The sequence below is a fragment of the Mytilus trossulus genome, chromosome 5 (assembly GCF_036588685.1).
Source record: "Mytilus trossulus isolate FHL-02 chromosome 5, PNRI_Mtr1.1.1.hap1, whole genome shotgun sequence".
Classification (NCBI taxonomy): domain Eukaryota; kingdom Metazoa; phylum Mollusca; class Bivalvia; order Mytilida; family Mytilidae; genus Mytilus; species Mytilus trossulus.
In genome coordinates, this window is record NC_086377.1 from 73,103,719 (window position 1) to 73,116,702 (window position 12,984).

At 33.4% G+C, this 12,984-nt stretch overlaps 1 protein-coding gene and 1 long non-coding RNA gene across 2 annotated transcripts in view; both read left to right on the top strand.

Annotated features, from left to right (window-relative positions):
- Positions 1-12,984, top strand: part of LOC134719156 (uncharacterized) — a 173,954-nt gene that overhangs the window by 67,055 nt on the left and 93,915 nt on the right. The gene's annotated exons all lie outside the window — the stretch shown is intronic.
- LOC134719154 (probable serine/threonine-protein kinase roco4) lies at positions 292-12,945 on the top strand. Its single transcript, XM_063582133.1, has 3 exons — positions 292-817; positions 3,993-4,099; positions 12,667-12,945. Exons 1-3 carry the CDS (start codon positions 307-309, stop codon positions 12,943-12,945), a joined length of 897 nt encoding a protein of 298 aa, XP_063438203.1. The 5' UTR covers positions 292-306.

Here is a 12,984-nt window from a genome sequence, read left to right on the forward strand (position 1 = left end):
CATAGATTTGTTGGACGTTTTTTGCATGGCCTGGGCTGTTTAAATTGAAATTTTGTACCATGTGTTAGCCTTATTTTCAAGATTGCCAATATTAAATCAATCATGGTTAGTAAAGCAGCCGAAACATTTTAGCATTTGTACCTTTGTTTTAAATTTCTATTTTAACTTAGTGAAATTGGCTAGCTATTCATATAAGAATTAGCATATATCTATCTTTTTTATAATTCTATACAGTGGTGTGTTTTTTCATTTTTTTTTCATACAGAAACGTATAATGCCATGGATGTTGTCTACAATTAGGTTTTAATGACTTCAAATGAAGAAATGGAACATAATCTAAAAGAAAAGTCAGACCAACAACAAGCATCAGATAGAAGTCCTTCTGGAAGTAAAGATGATGACATGGTTAATCCAGGTGTTCTACAGCAGTCACAAGCTATGGCATTGCCTCTCCCATTAAACACATCAGATAATCTCTCTAAACAACCTCCAGCAGCCCTAACGTTACCACCTCAGGCATCCTCCATTGTACCTCTATCACGACAGCAGCTGAAACAGAAAATGAAAGCTAAGATGACTAAAGATGAAATCAGAAGAAAAATGGAAAAAGGTTTAAAGAGCGGAAAATACAAGATGAAAGTGCGACGACTAATCTTCTGGGATTTTGGTGGACAGTATGTATATTATACAACACACCAGACCTTCATGACCTACAGAGCTTTGTTTCTTGTTGTATTTGATGGAAGCAAAGGATTACATGAACAGGTTCCTGATGTCTTGTGTTTTCCTGGGCAGCATATGACTCCAACACCAGCAGGTAATATAATAAAACTTTTCCTTACATGATTGAACTATTCAGAAATTCTACTTCAATCTTCACAAATGGCTTTCAACAGTCCTGTTTGAGACATTCTGATTTGCTTACTGATTACTTTTATATGATATTAAGATGAACCAGGAAATATCATTTCAGTGATGTGCCCATTATTGATGAATTTAATCATTCTAAAACCCATTCTTACATTTTTAATGGACTTAACATGTCAAGACCAGATGGATGGATATATTGTTCTTAAAGTCCAATGTCAAAAAAATAAATGCATAACATAACAAGAACATGTTCATGATTGTTTACCTGCAAGACAGAATCAAAGTAAAAAATGATTTAAGGAAATTTCGATCCACTATTGCAGCAGCTCCCATATGACCATACAATGGATGCGTTCCATTCATTTTCACCCCCTCCTTCTTTAAGAAAAAAAAACCCAAACAGGGAAATTTTATATAACCAGTTTATTTCCAGTGAATAAAAGGCAGATTTCAGTCATTTTAGTAATTTTGAACGACAATCTTTTATAGTTTTTGGGGAAGTTTTATCATCAGTATTTATGAGACACCATTTAACACTTTTTCTGAGAATTTGCGGATCAGTTTATAAAACAGTATTTTATAGTTCTGGTGGAAATTTGTGATAAGTATATCTTAAACGTCACCAGTGTCTGAGCAGAAAGTTGATAAATCAGAGTTATGTCAAAGAACGTCTTGTCCTTTTTCTTAAGAAGTTGTTCAGAAGATCCCAAGACCTGATTGATAAATATTCTGCATCAACGGCACAAATAATTCATTGCAATACATGATGGCCTTGAAGTATAGATTCAAGGTACTGACGTTGTTCATCATCTGAAATACTTGTTCATGTTGTTATAGTGTGTTTTTTATCTGTCTTCGTAAATTATTTACTTTTCTGTTGTTCATGTTTGGTAATATCCTCCTGGCATGGCTTGGTATTTATACATCCTGCCATTGTGTTATTGTGCTATCGTCATTTTTAGATCACCGGGACCCAAAGGGCCCAATGTGAGCTTATGCCATCACTTGGCGTCTGTCGTCGTAAACTATTTCAAAAATCTTCTCCTCTGAAACTATTGGGCCAAATACCTTCAAACTTTAACTAAATGTTCCTAAGGGTATCTAGTTTATAAATTGTATTCGAAGTTTTGATCCATCGACAAACATGGCCGCCATGGCTAAAAATAGAACATAGGGGGCATATGCAGTTTTTTGCTTATATCTCAAAAACTAAAGCTTTTAGAGCAAATTGACGCGCGGTAATATTTTCAATTGGTCAACTTGTATCAGCCCTGAAATTGTCAGACGAATCGAACAACTCATTGTTGGGTTGCTGCCACTAAATTGGTAGTTTTAAGGAAATTTGGCTGTTTTTTTTTATTATCTTGAATATCATTATAGATAGATATAAACTGTAAACAGCAATAATGTTCAGCAAAATAAGGTCTACAAAAAAAAATGATGACCTAAATTGTCAATTGACCCCTTGAGGAGTTATTGCCCTTTAAAGACAATTTTACACAATTTGTTCATCAAGTTTGCTAACATTTAAAAATCGTCTCTAAAAACCCTGAAATTTTCAGACGAATCGAACAACCCGTTGTTGGGTTGCTGCCACTAAATTGGTAGTTTTGAGGAAATTTTGCAGTTTTTAGCTCACCTGGCATAGCCATGTGAGCCTATGCCATCACTTGGCGTCTGTCGCCGTCCGTCGTCTGTCGTCGTCTGTCGTCTGTCGTCGTAAACTATTTCAAGAATCTTCTCTTCTGAAACTACTAGGCCAAATTCTTCCAAACTTTAACTGAATGATCCTTAGGGTATCTAGTTTATAAATTGTATCCGAAGTTTTGATCTATCAACAAACATGGTCGCCATTGCTAAAAATAGAACATAGGGGTCAAATGCAGTTTTTGGCTTATATCTCAAAAACGAAAGCATTTAAAGCAAATCTGACATGGGGTTAAAATGTTCATTAGGTCAAGATCTATCAGATCAATCAAACAACCCATTGTTTGGTTAATGCCACTTATTTGGTAATTTTATTTTTGGTTATTATCTTGAATATTATTATAGATTCAGATAAACTGTTAATAGCAAAAATGTTCAGCAAAGTAAGATCTACAAATAAGTCAATTTGACCAAAATTAAGCAGTTATTGCCCTTTAAAGACTTTTTTCACAATTTGTTCATCATGTTGACTTACTTTAAAAAATCTTCTCCTTTGAAACTGCTGTATCAATTTCAGCCAAACTTAGGCTAAATGAGTTTCAGAGTATCTAGTATACATTTTATATTTATTTCCTTGTATGTCAAGAAACATAGCTCCTATGGCTGAAATAGAACAGAGGAGAAAATGATTGGTTTTTTTTTGCTTTTGAAGAAAAAAGAACATTTAAATAAATTGAAAAGCCAAAATAATCATTGATGAGAGATTTAACCAAAAAAAATGAGGTGAGCGATTCAGGCTCTTGAGAGCCTCTTGTTTGTTATTATCTTGAATATTATTATAGATAGATATAAACTGTAAACAGCAATAATGTTCAGCATAATAAGGTCTACAGAACAGTTACATGACCAAATTTGTCAGTTGACTCCTTAAGGAGTTATTGCCCTTTAAAGAAAATTTTACGAAATGTGTTCATCAAGTTTGCTAACATTCAAAAATCTTCTCCTTTGAAACTAGTGTGCCTAATACTTCTTAACTTTGAATGAGTGTTCACTCTGTGTGCTACACATTGTAGTTTAGAATAATTATTTAAGAGTTAGAAAGTTAAGTTTCATTTATGGATTTATTAACTTTAAAGGTTATTACCATAATCCAAGTAAAATAACAGCTCTAATTTCCTAATACCATCTTCCATTGCTGATGACCTCAGACCTGTAAGTGACAAATTCAGAATCAGCTGCAATGGCACCGAACTATTTTGTGATTAACAAAAATGGTTTCAAACTCATATTGAAACAGTTGGGAATGATTTTTATAGGCTAATCTAACTACTTGCAAGAGTAATCAACTTAGTCCTTGAAATGTTATTGATATGGCAAACTGAAACCAGCTTTAAAACATGAATAATGATATATGTTGCTGTTAGAGATCCAGGAAATGCAAATATTCATATTATATTCATGTGTTTTATTTTCAGTATTTTTACAACATTGGGTCAACTGTATCCTAACTTATTGTAAGGCAGTATATACAGGAATTCCAAAGATTTTGTTTGTTGCTACGCATAAAGACAAAGTACCAAAGGTAAGTGAACTAATGTTAGCTGCTATAAAGGCATTCTTTACATATTCACTTATTTACTCAAACAATTCTACATAAATGCCACAAGATGATAAAGAAAATGACAGCTGTCAATCAAACTTATTCATTTAAGTTATCTAAAGATAAGAAGATGTGGTATGGTTGCGAATGAAACAATTCTACTCAAAAGACCAAATGACACAGAAATTAACAACTATAGGTCACCGTTCGGTCTTCAACAATGGAAAACATGCCTATCATTTGCTACTAGAGAGGCTTTGGCGGCAGAGTGGTCTAAATAGTTTACCTACTGTAGTATTAACTTGTCAATACTGAGGTTGTGAGTTCGCTACCCGCACGTTGCAGATGCGTTCTACTCCAATCTTAATTGACTAGGATTGCCAGTTTTTCTACAGAAAGTCATGGTTCTCTACGAGCGCTCCATTAATACAAACTGACCAAAACATTATACTGTAAACAGGGAAATTTTTAATTCAGTTTTATTTTTGCTTTTTTCGCGGTAGGAGTTGAAGAGCGAAAATAAAAGGAACGCAAACATTTCAAGGACATTGGAACTTAAAATGAATCTCATACATGACCGTATGTCAATAGGATATGTAGATAACTTATTTAAAACATCTGTTTTACAGACGACAGATCTATACCGAGAAACATAACTTTATTTCTAAAGGAAAGTCAATGTTAGAAATCAACACTTTATCTCATGATAGTCTAATTTACATGGAAGACATCTCCAGCAAGTGCAAAAAGCTGACATTACAACATGATAGAAGTTTCAGTTACAAAAAGATACTACTACTGTATCTTTTCTGCGACTACTTTATTTTATTTTATTTCTTTTCACTTTTTTTTTTTAGAATCTGTTCTCTAATATAAAAAAAAAAATAATAAGTGGCTATATGTGACTTGATAATCCATTAAAGGATAATAGCACTAATTTTTGTAAAAGAAATAAATTGTCTTTTTGACACATTCCATTGCATATATTAGGCCATTGGTTTTCTCTTTTGAATTGTTTTCCGGGGCCTTTTATTACTGACTATGAGGTATGGCCTTTGCTCATTGTTGAAGGTTGTTCGGTGACCTAAAGTTGTTAATTTCTGTGTCATTTTGATCTTTTATGAAGAGTTCAATTGTCATTTGGCAATCATACCACATCTTCTTTTTTATAATTAATGCATTGAACAAAATGACTTAAACCACTATACTCCTATCATTTTCAGGATTGCCCAAAGATAAATATGTTATTATTCGTTTTTTCATGATATATTCATCTTTTGACTTAGAAAAAAAATATGTAAAAGAACGCAAAGTCACCGGCTCACCGCCCCCTATCTTCTCAGCCCCAGTTAAAAATTATCAATATGTAGATCAATTTAACAATCACACTGTACAGTATGCACCATTCGAAATAATATGACTGGTACTACTTTCTACTGCATCAGATTTATTTTACAACTATAAAGAGGATTAAAAAATGGACGTTTATGTAAAGTTTGAAAGACAGCAGCCAAGTTTACACATCAATATTTTCTATTCTAATAATTCTCAACTATGTTTTTGTGCCTAGCGTCAGAGGTAAAGGGCATGCATCCGTTCTCTGATTTTTATGCCCCTGCTTTAGCAGAGCGGGCATCAAGGTGTACCCATATCCGTCTATACATACGTCCGTCTGTACAATCCAAAATTGGTTTCAGATCTCTAACTTTAGTTTGCCTCAACCAACTGTTATGAAACTTATACACAATGCTTATTACCACAAAACACAGGTCAAGTTTGATTTTGGTGGCCTCACTTTTACCATCCTAGAGTTATGCTCCTTTACAAAAGGAAAAATGCTGAAATTTTCGTTTCCATTTTCTAACTTTAGTTTGTCTCTAGCGAATAATATGAATCTTATACACATTGGCTCATTACCACAAAACACAGATAGAGTTTGAATTTTGGTGTCGCCACTTTTACAGTTCAAGAGTTAAGCCCTTTTACTAAAGGAAAAATTGCTGAATTTTTCATTTCCGTTCTCTAACTTCAGTTTGCTTCAACCAAATGCTATGAAACTTATACAAAATGTTTATTACCATTAAACACAGACCAAGTTTAAATTTTGGTGAAGTCTATTTTCCGTTCTTGGGTTATGCTGCTTGACAAATGGAAAAATTGCTGATTTTTTAGTTTACGATCTCTAATTTATATTTGTCTCAACTAAATGTTATGAAATGTATATATATATAATGATTATTGCCACAAAACTCGGTTTAAGTTGGGGGGTTACATGTCATGAGGCTGTAGTTAACAGCAAAGAATCTTAACTTATTAAACAGTATGCAAAACTAAAAAAATAGGTATCTGCTGTCTCTCTTTCATATAAAAATACATACTTAGATATATATCAATATTAATATATCTGATTTGCGAAGCATTTAATCAATTAATATTTAGTCATGGATACGTTCCGGTGTTACCATGGACACATTGAATAAAGCATTATATTAAAATTGTACATCTGCACTAAAGGTATTTATAAGTAACCTTTATTTCTACGTTTCAAGCTTAAATATTACACTCAGTGATTTTAAAACACCTTTTGAAATGTTCTTCAACTGTTAACTTTAAACTAACTATGCGTTGCTAAGGAAAACTCTGTTTCATATGATGGGTTATATAGATACAAAATCACATTGTTCTTAAATGCAAACATGATTACTTAATATATCAATATAGGAGTCGAGAAAGAAATATTTGAATTTTTCATTTTTTTATGGATAACATTAGATAAAAAAAAGTCCTTTTGTGTGGTCACTAGGCAACATTGCGGTTGCTAGGTTGCTACTTAGACTTTCTTAAAATGATAAATCCAACAATAATAAATATTCAAGTGTTTGGTTACACATTATCTTTCATCTTAATGGATTCATAAGTCTTTCCCTAGGGCAAATGCATCAAAGATTGATATTATAGTTCATTTTGTAAAACCCGTTGCTAGGCAACCAAACAATCACATAAACACAAAATGTTTAACATTTTTTTAAGTCACTATGCATAGACTAATGATGGGGATAAAATATTAAGTTATTTGAAGAGGGGGCCAAAAATGCCCCTTATCATACCTTGCCCTTAAACCAAACTTGACCACAATCATCATTCATGTATCTAGTTTTAAATATGTGTCCGACGACCCTGACTACCAACCAACACAACCGCCATGGTTAAAAATAGAACATAGGGGTAAAATGCAATTTTTGGCTTATATCTCTGAAACTAAAGCATTTAGAGCAAATCTGACATGGGGTATAAATGTTCATCATGTTTAGATCTATCTGCCTTGAAATTTTCAGACGAATCAGAAAACCCATTGTTGGGTCGCTGCCCCTGAATTGGTAATTTTAAGGACATTTTGCAGTTTTTGGTTATTATCTTGAATGTTGTTATAGATAGAGATAAACTGTAAACAGAAATAATGTTAAGCAAAGTAAGATCTACAAATAAGTCTTCAAGACAAAAATTGTCAATTGACCCCTAAAGGAGTTATTGCCCTTTATAGTCAATTTTTAACAATTTTTGTAATCTTTTACAAAATTCTTCTCCTCTGAAACTACTTTGCCAAATTCAATCACACTTGGCAACAATCATCATTGGGGTATCTAGTTTAAAAAATATGCCTGATGACCTCGCCTGCCAACCAAGATGGCCAACATGGCTAAAAATAGAACATAGGGGTAAAATACAAGTTTTGTCTATTATTTTGAAAACCATTATAAAGAGAGGAAATCTGACAAGACCAAAAATGTTCAGGATGTTGATCTCTACCAATTTTCTATACATGTCAAAACTGTCAGATGACTTCTGTTAGGATTTATTGCCCTTAAATGACAAATTTTACCCATTTTTTCATTTTTATGCCCCACCTACGATAGTAGAGGGACATTATTTTTACGCTTCCCCAAAGATAGTAGAGGGGCATCATGTTTTCTGGTCTGTGGGTTCATTTGTCCATCCGTTCGTCTGTCCCGCTTCAGGTTAAAGTTTTTGGTCAAGGTAGTTTTTGATGAAGTTGAAGTTCGAACAACTTGAAACCTAGTACACATATTTCCTATGATAGGATCTTTCTAATTTTAATGCCAAATGAGAGTTTTTATCCCAATTTCACGGTCCACTGTAAGATGATCAGCAAGACAAGTTCTACACATAGGTCAATATGGTCAAAATCGTCAATCGACTCCTTATTAGAGTTATTGCCCTTTCATGATTTTGACCATTTTTTTGCGTTTTTTTCTTGTATCTTAAAATTATGATAGACAGATAGAAACTTAGCTAGGGAAAAATGATCAGCAAAACGAAATCTACAATGAAGACAATATGGAGGAAGTGGTCAGACGACGCCTTATTAGAATTATTGCCCTGTAGAGACCATTTTCACCTTTTTTTTAGGCGTTTTGTCATATATGATAGAAAATTATATTAGATGAAGATACACTTTAAATCACAAAAATGATCAGCAAGTGAAGATCTACTAACAAGTCAAATTTTGCCGTGACTCTTTATAGGAGTGATTGTCCTTAAATGAGGATTTTTGTTTATCCTCTTCTGTGTTTTGTGCAAATACTAAAGAAGAAAGAGAGAAACTAAACAGGCTAAATGATCAGCAAAACAAGATCAACAAAACTGATTTTTGTCGTGAATTCTATTCTTGTCTACAATGTTGGAGAGTGTCTGTTGTTGAATATGCACATAGACCAAAATGAGCGACAAAGGCTCTTTAGAGCCTCTAGTTTTTGTCATGCTTGAAAATATTGATTTGATATTTGGTATATTAGTTTTATCATGACTAGTTACAGAGCCAGTAATGGTCCTTGGATTCACTCAAATAATCAGTTTTCCACACTTTTTGTTTATGCTTGAAGATATTGATTTGATATTTGTTAAAAAGTTTACACCATGACAAGTCATAGATCAAATTATATGAATTAGCATTTTGTACAATGAATTTTTAACCGGTAGGGGACTATGTAATGCTTGATGTGAATGTGTTTTTACAAGCAAACATGACTAATAATTTTGAATCTGAACCTACAAAAGGATTTCTGATTGGTTTTATTGTCTTGTCTGCGAAGAAAATCGCAGTATGCGAGACACAGTTATTACTATCCGGCGACGGTTCAGAAGTTAGAAGACCTGGATGCTTCATACCATATATGCAGATACCTTATGTTACGAAGTTTCCGTCTGTCATATGCCCATAATTGTCCTTGACTTCCTTTTCATAGTTCAGTGACTGCTTGAAAAAAAATTACAGTTTTTTTTATCATGTTTAAATTTCTCACTTATGATTAATCGGATAACTATATTTGGTTCATATGGGTTCCTTGCAACGTCTACATGTCCGTCAGACAAGGTTAGCCTGACCTTGACCTCAATTCATGGATCAGTGATCAAGGTTTAAGTTACGTGATTAGGTCCGTTTCTTAGATAATACAATCAGCAGGTCAACTATATGTGGTGTATGGAATGATTGTATTTGGTTTTGATGTTAAATTTGATATTCTCATCAGTTTTTGTCTAATGCTTAGTCCGTTTCTGTGTGTGTTACATTTTAATGTTGTGTCGTTGATCTCCACATAAACTAATCCGTCTGTTGCCAAAATTCAGGATACCTATAACCAAAATCATGTTTATTGTCATGATTGTAGTTAACTTCCTTTTTACAAGCTTTGGACAACTAACTTCCGATTGTGATTAAATCAGGAATTGTATCTAGAGACGGACAAAACAGTGTTTCCCAGCAAATGCCCAGATTTGCCTAAAAAAATATCACCTACCTACATATGTACCCTAAATTTAGATACCTTCCATAGCCCTCCAATTTTCACATGATGATGTTCATAACAAAACCTAAGTCTGCTGGTGAAAAATTCAAAACGTTATATTGACATCAGTTCATGTTTAAGATACTTTTGATATCTTTCCTGAAATTCTCCAGTCATAAAATCTATTACAAAAATTCATCCTACAACAGTTTACATCCTTTCACACATGCTCTAAATGGCTGCCATTTCGCAGGTGTGTTCTAGTATACTATGATATATAGAGGTCGTCAAGACACAAACAATGGTATTTTTTTTTTTATAAAACAGCAAACTTAATTCTTTTTTAGAAAATAATGGCAAATGTGAGATAACTGTTGAAATTCATTATTGGAAGGCTGGTTTGAGGAGTAATACCACTATTGATTTTCTACTATTAGTCTTTGATTTATTGGCATTCTTCAAAACATAGTGCATAATTTATCTTTGTTTTAAATAAAGAAATACATTTTATCCTGTCCAGTACTACAGTGAAAATATAACAACATGTCATTGCATATAAGATAGTAAACATCACCAGAAGTTAACCAATCAAATTCCCCTCCCCTAAGACCTTCTTTTTCCTGTTTACAAGCTTAGTAACCATGTCACCAAAAAAATCCAAAATATTTTATAGAAACACCAAATAAAAAAAATGATATTGCTTTGAAGTACCCAAGACATGCAAGATACATGTTTATGACTCAGAAAATATTTCTGCAATGAAATGCAGAGTTAATTGAATAACTTTTTTAATATATCTACACAACTTCTATCAACAGGAAAGTAAATCAATGTAGAGGAAGCTCAGTTAACACCAATATTTAGAAAGTCTTTTGATATAGGCCTTTTTTAAAATGTTTTTTTTCTATAAGATTCAAATTAGTTAGATTATTCTTTTTATACGACCGCAAAAATTTTTTTTATATTGGTATGACGTTGGCGCACATTGGTTTTCGCACTCTAATTTTAGTTTTAGTGAATCCATTTCTATAAAATTTACCATAAGGTTCAATACTACAAAGGAAGGTTGGGATTGATTTTGGGGGTTATGCAACCAACAGTTTAGGTATTAACAGCCAAATGGGGCAAATACTAAGCATATTTGTAACTTCCAGACAAAACTTGTGTGTGAGTGTATGGATCTCTCTGACATTGTACCAAAATGTTCCATATCACAAAGGGTATGCTGGGATTGATTTTCGGGTAATTTTAGAAATTAGGGGCCAAAAAAAGGGGCAAAAAACAAGTATTATTCTAGTTTCATGATAATAACTTGTGTGTAGGTGTAGGGATCTTTCTAAAAATTGTACTAAAAGGTTCCATATCGCAAAGGGAAAGCTGGAGTTTGGGGGTAATTGCCCAAAGCGTTTAGGAATAAGGGGCCAAAAAGGGGCCAAAAATAAGCTTTTTTCTAGTTTCCTGACAATAACTTATGTTCAAGTGTACCATACAACAAAGGGAAGGCTTGGATTGATTTTGGGGGTAATTGTCTCAAAACTTTAAGAATAAGGGACCAAAAAGGAGTAAAAAACAAGCATGTTTCTAGTTTCAGGATAACTTGTGTGTAAGTGTACGAATCTTTATGAAATTGTACTACAAGGTTCCATATCACAAAGGGAAAGCTCGGTTTGAGTTTGGGGGTAATTGGCCTAACTTGTGTTCAAGTGTATAGATCTCTCTGAAATTTTTTCAATACCCGCCGGGTCATTAAATAACCCGGGAATTCTGAAAATGACCCGGTTTCACCCAGATTCTTAAGCCTTCAGACTGATTTCTTAAGTGAGATCTTTGATTAGTTGGGAAATGGACCAGCATGACATTTCAGATTTCTGTCCGATAACTTTAGAAAAAGTTTGATCCAATCCTTTTCAAATTTTGATATGTTGTTTCTCATGAAAAAAAATGAAGGTCAAATTAGATATTAAAAAAATCCTACTGTGCTGTTTGTGCATGAGTATTAATCTTTGATTCATTGGGGATTGCACTTTATATCGATTATGTGCAATAACCAAGAACAATTAATGCAATCCTATTTAAATCTCAATGTGTTTTGTTGAATATTATTAATTTTGGTATTCAGGAGTTATGACCCTTGAATTATTTAATTATGATACAATCAATAGACGGTTTGCTGTAATTTTGCCAGCCCTTGTTTAATTTTACATTTCCATTGTTTAGAAATAATGATCATGTCTAAGATCATCAATTATTGTTCTTCAGGTTTTGTGTTTTAGATTAGTGAAATAGCGGTAAATTCCTTTTACCTGAACTTAAAAGAGGGACGAAAGATACCAAAGGGACAGTCAAACTCATAAATCTAAAACAAACTGCCAAGGCTAAAAATTTAAAAAAAGCAACAGAAAAACAATAGTACACACGACACAACATAGAAAACTAAAGAATAAACAACACGAACCCCACCAAAAACTAGGGGTGATCTCAGGTGCTCCGGAAGGGTAAGCAGATCCTGCTCCACATGTGGCACCTGTCGTGTTGCTTATGTGATTACAAATCCGGTAAATAGTCTAATTCAGTAGGTCACATTCATGAAAGAGAAGGGGATTGTAGTTACGACGTAAGGAACATATCCGATATCATTTGTGAAACGTTTATTCCATAACGGTTATTCCATTCCTTAAGTATTGCAAACATTGTATTTCCTTGCAAAATCTTATCACTCTCCTGTACTTCTACATTTCTTTATAGGAGGATATTGAAACATGGCGTACAGACTTATATAGTGGAGTAGAAGATTTATTTAAAGATCATGAAGGACGAGAACATCTGGTCATCGACAATCAAATATTTGTCAATGCAACAGACAAAACAGATCCAGATATCGATGTCCTCAAGAAAGCAATCACAGATCTTACCTTTCAACATCCTTGTTGGGGAGAGGCAATGCCCAATGCCTCTGTTCCACTTGAACTTGAGATTGCTAATTTGGTAGCAAGGGAAACAAGTACTGTCATTGTTGGAAGTTGAAGAATTAAATGCCATCAGCAAAGTGTCCGTCTTGTCTAA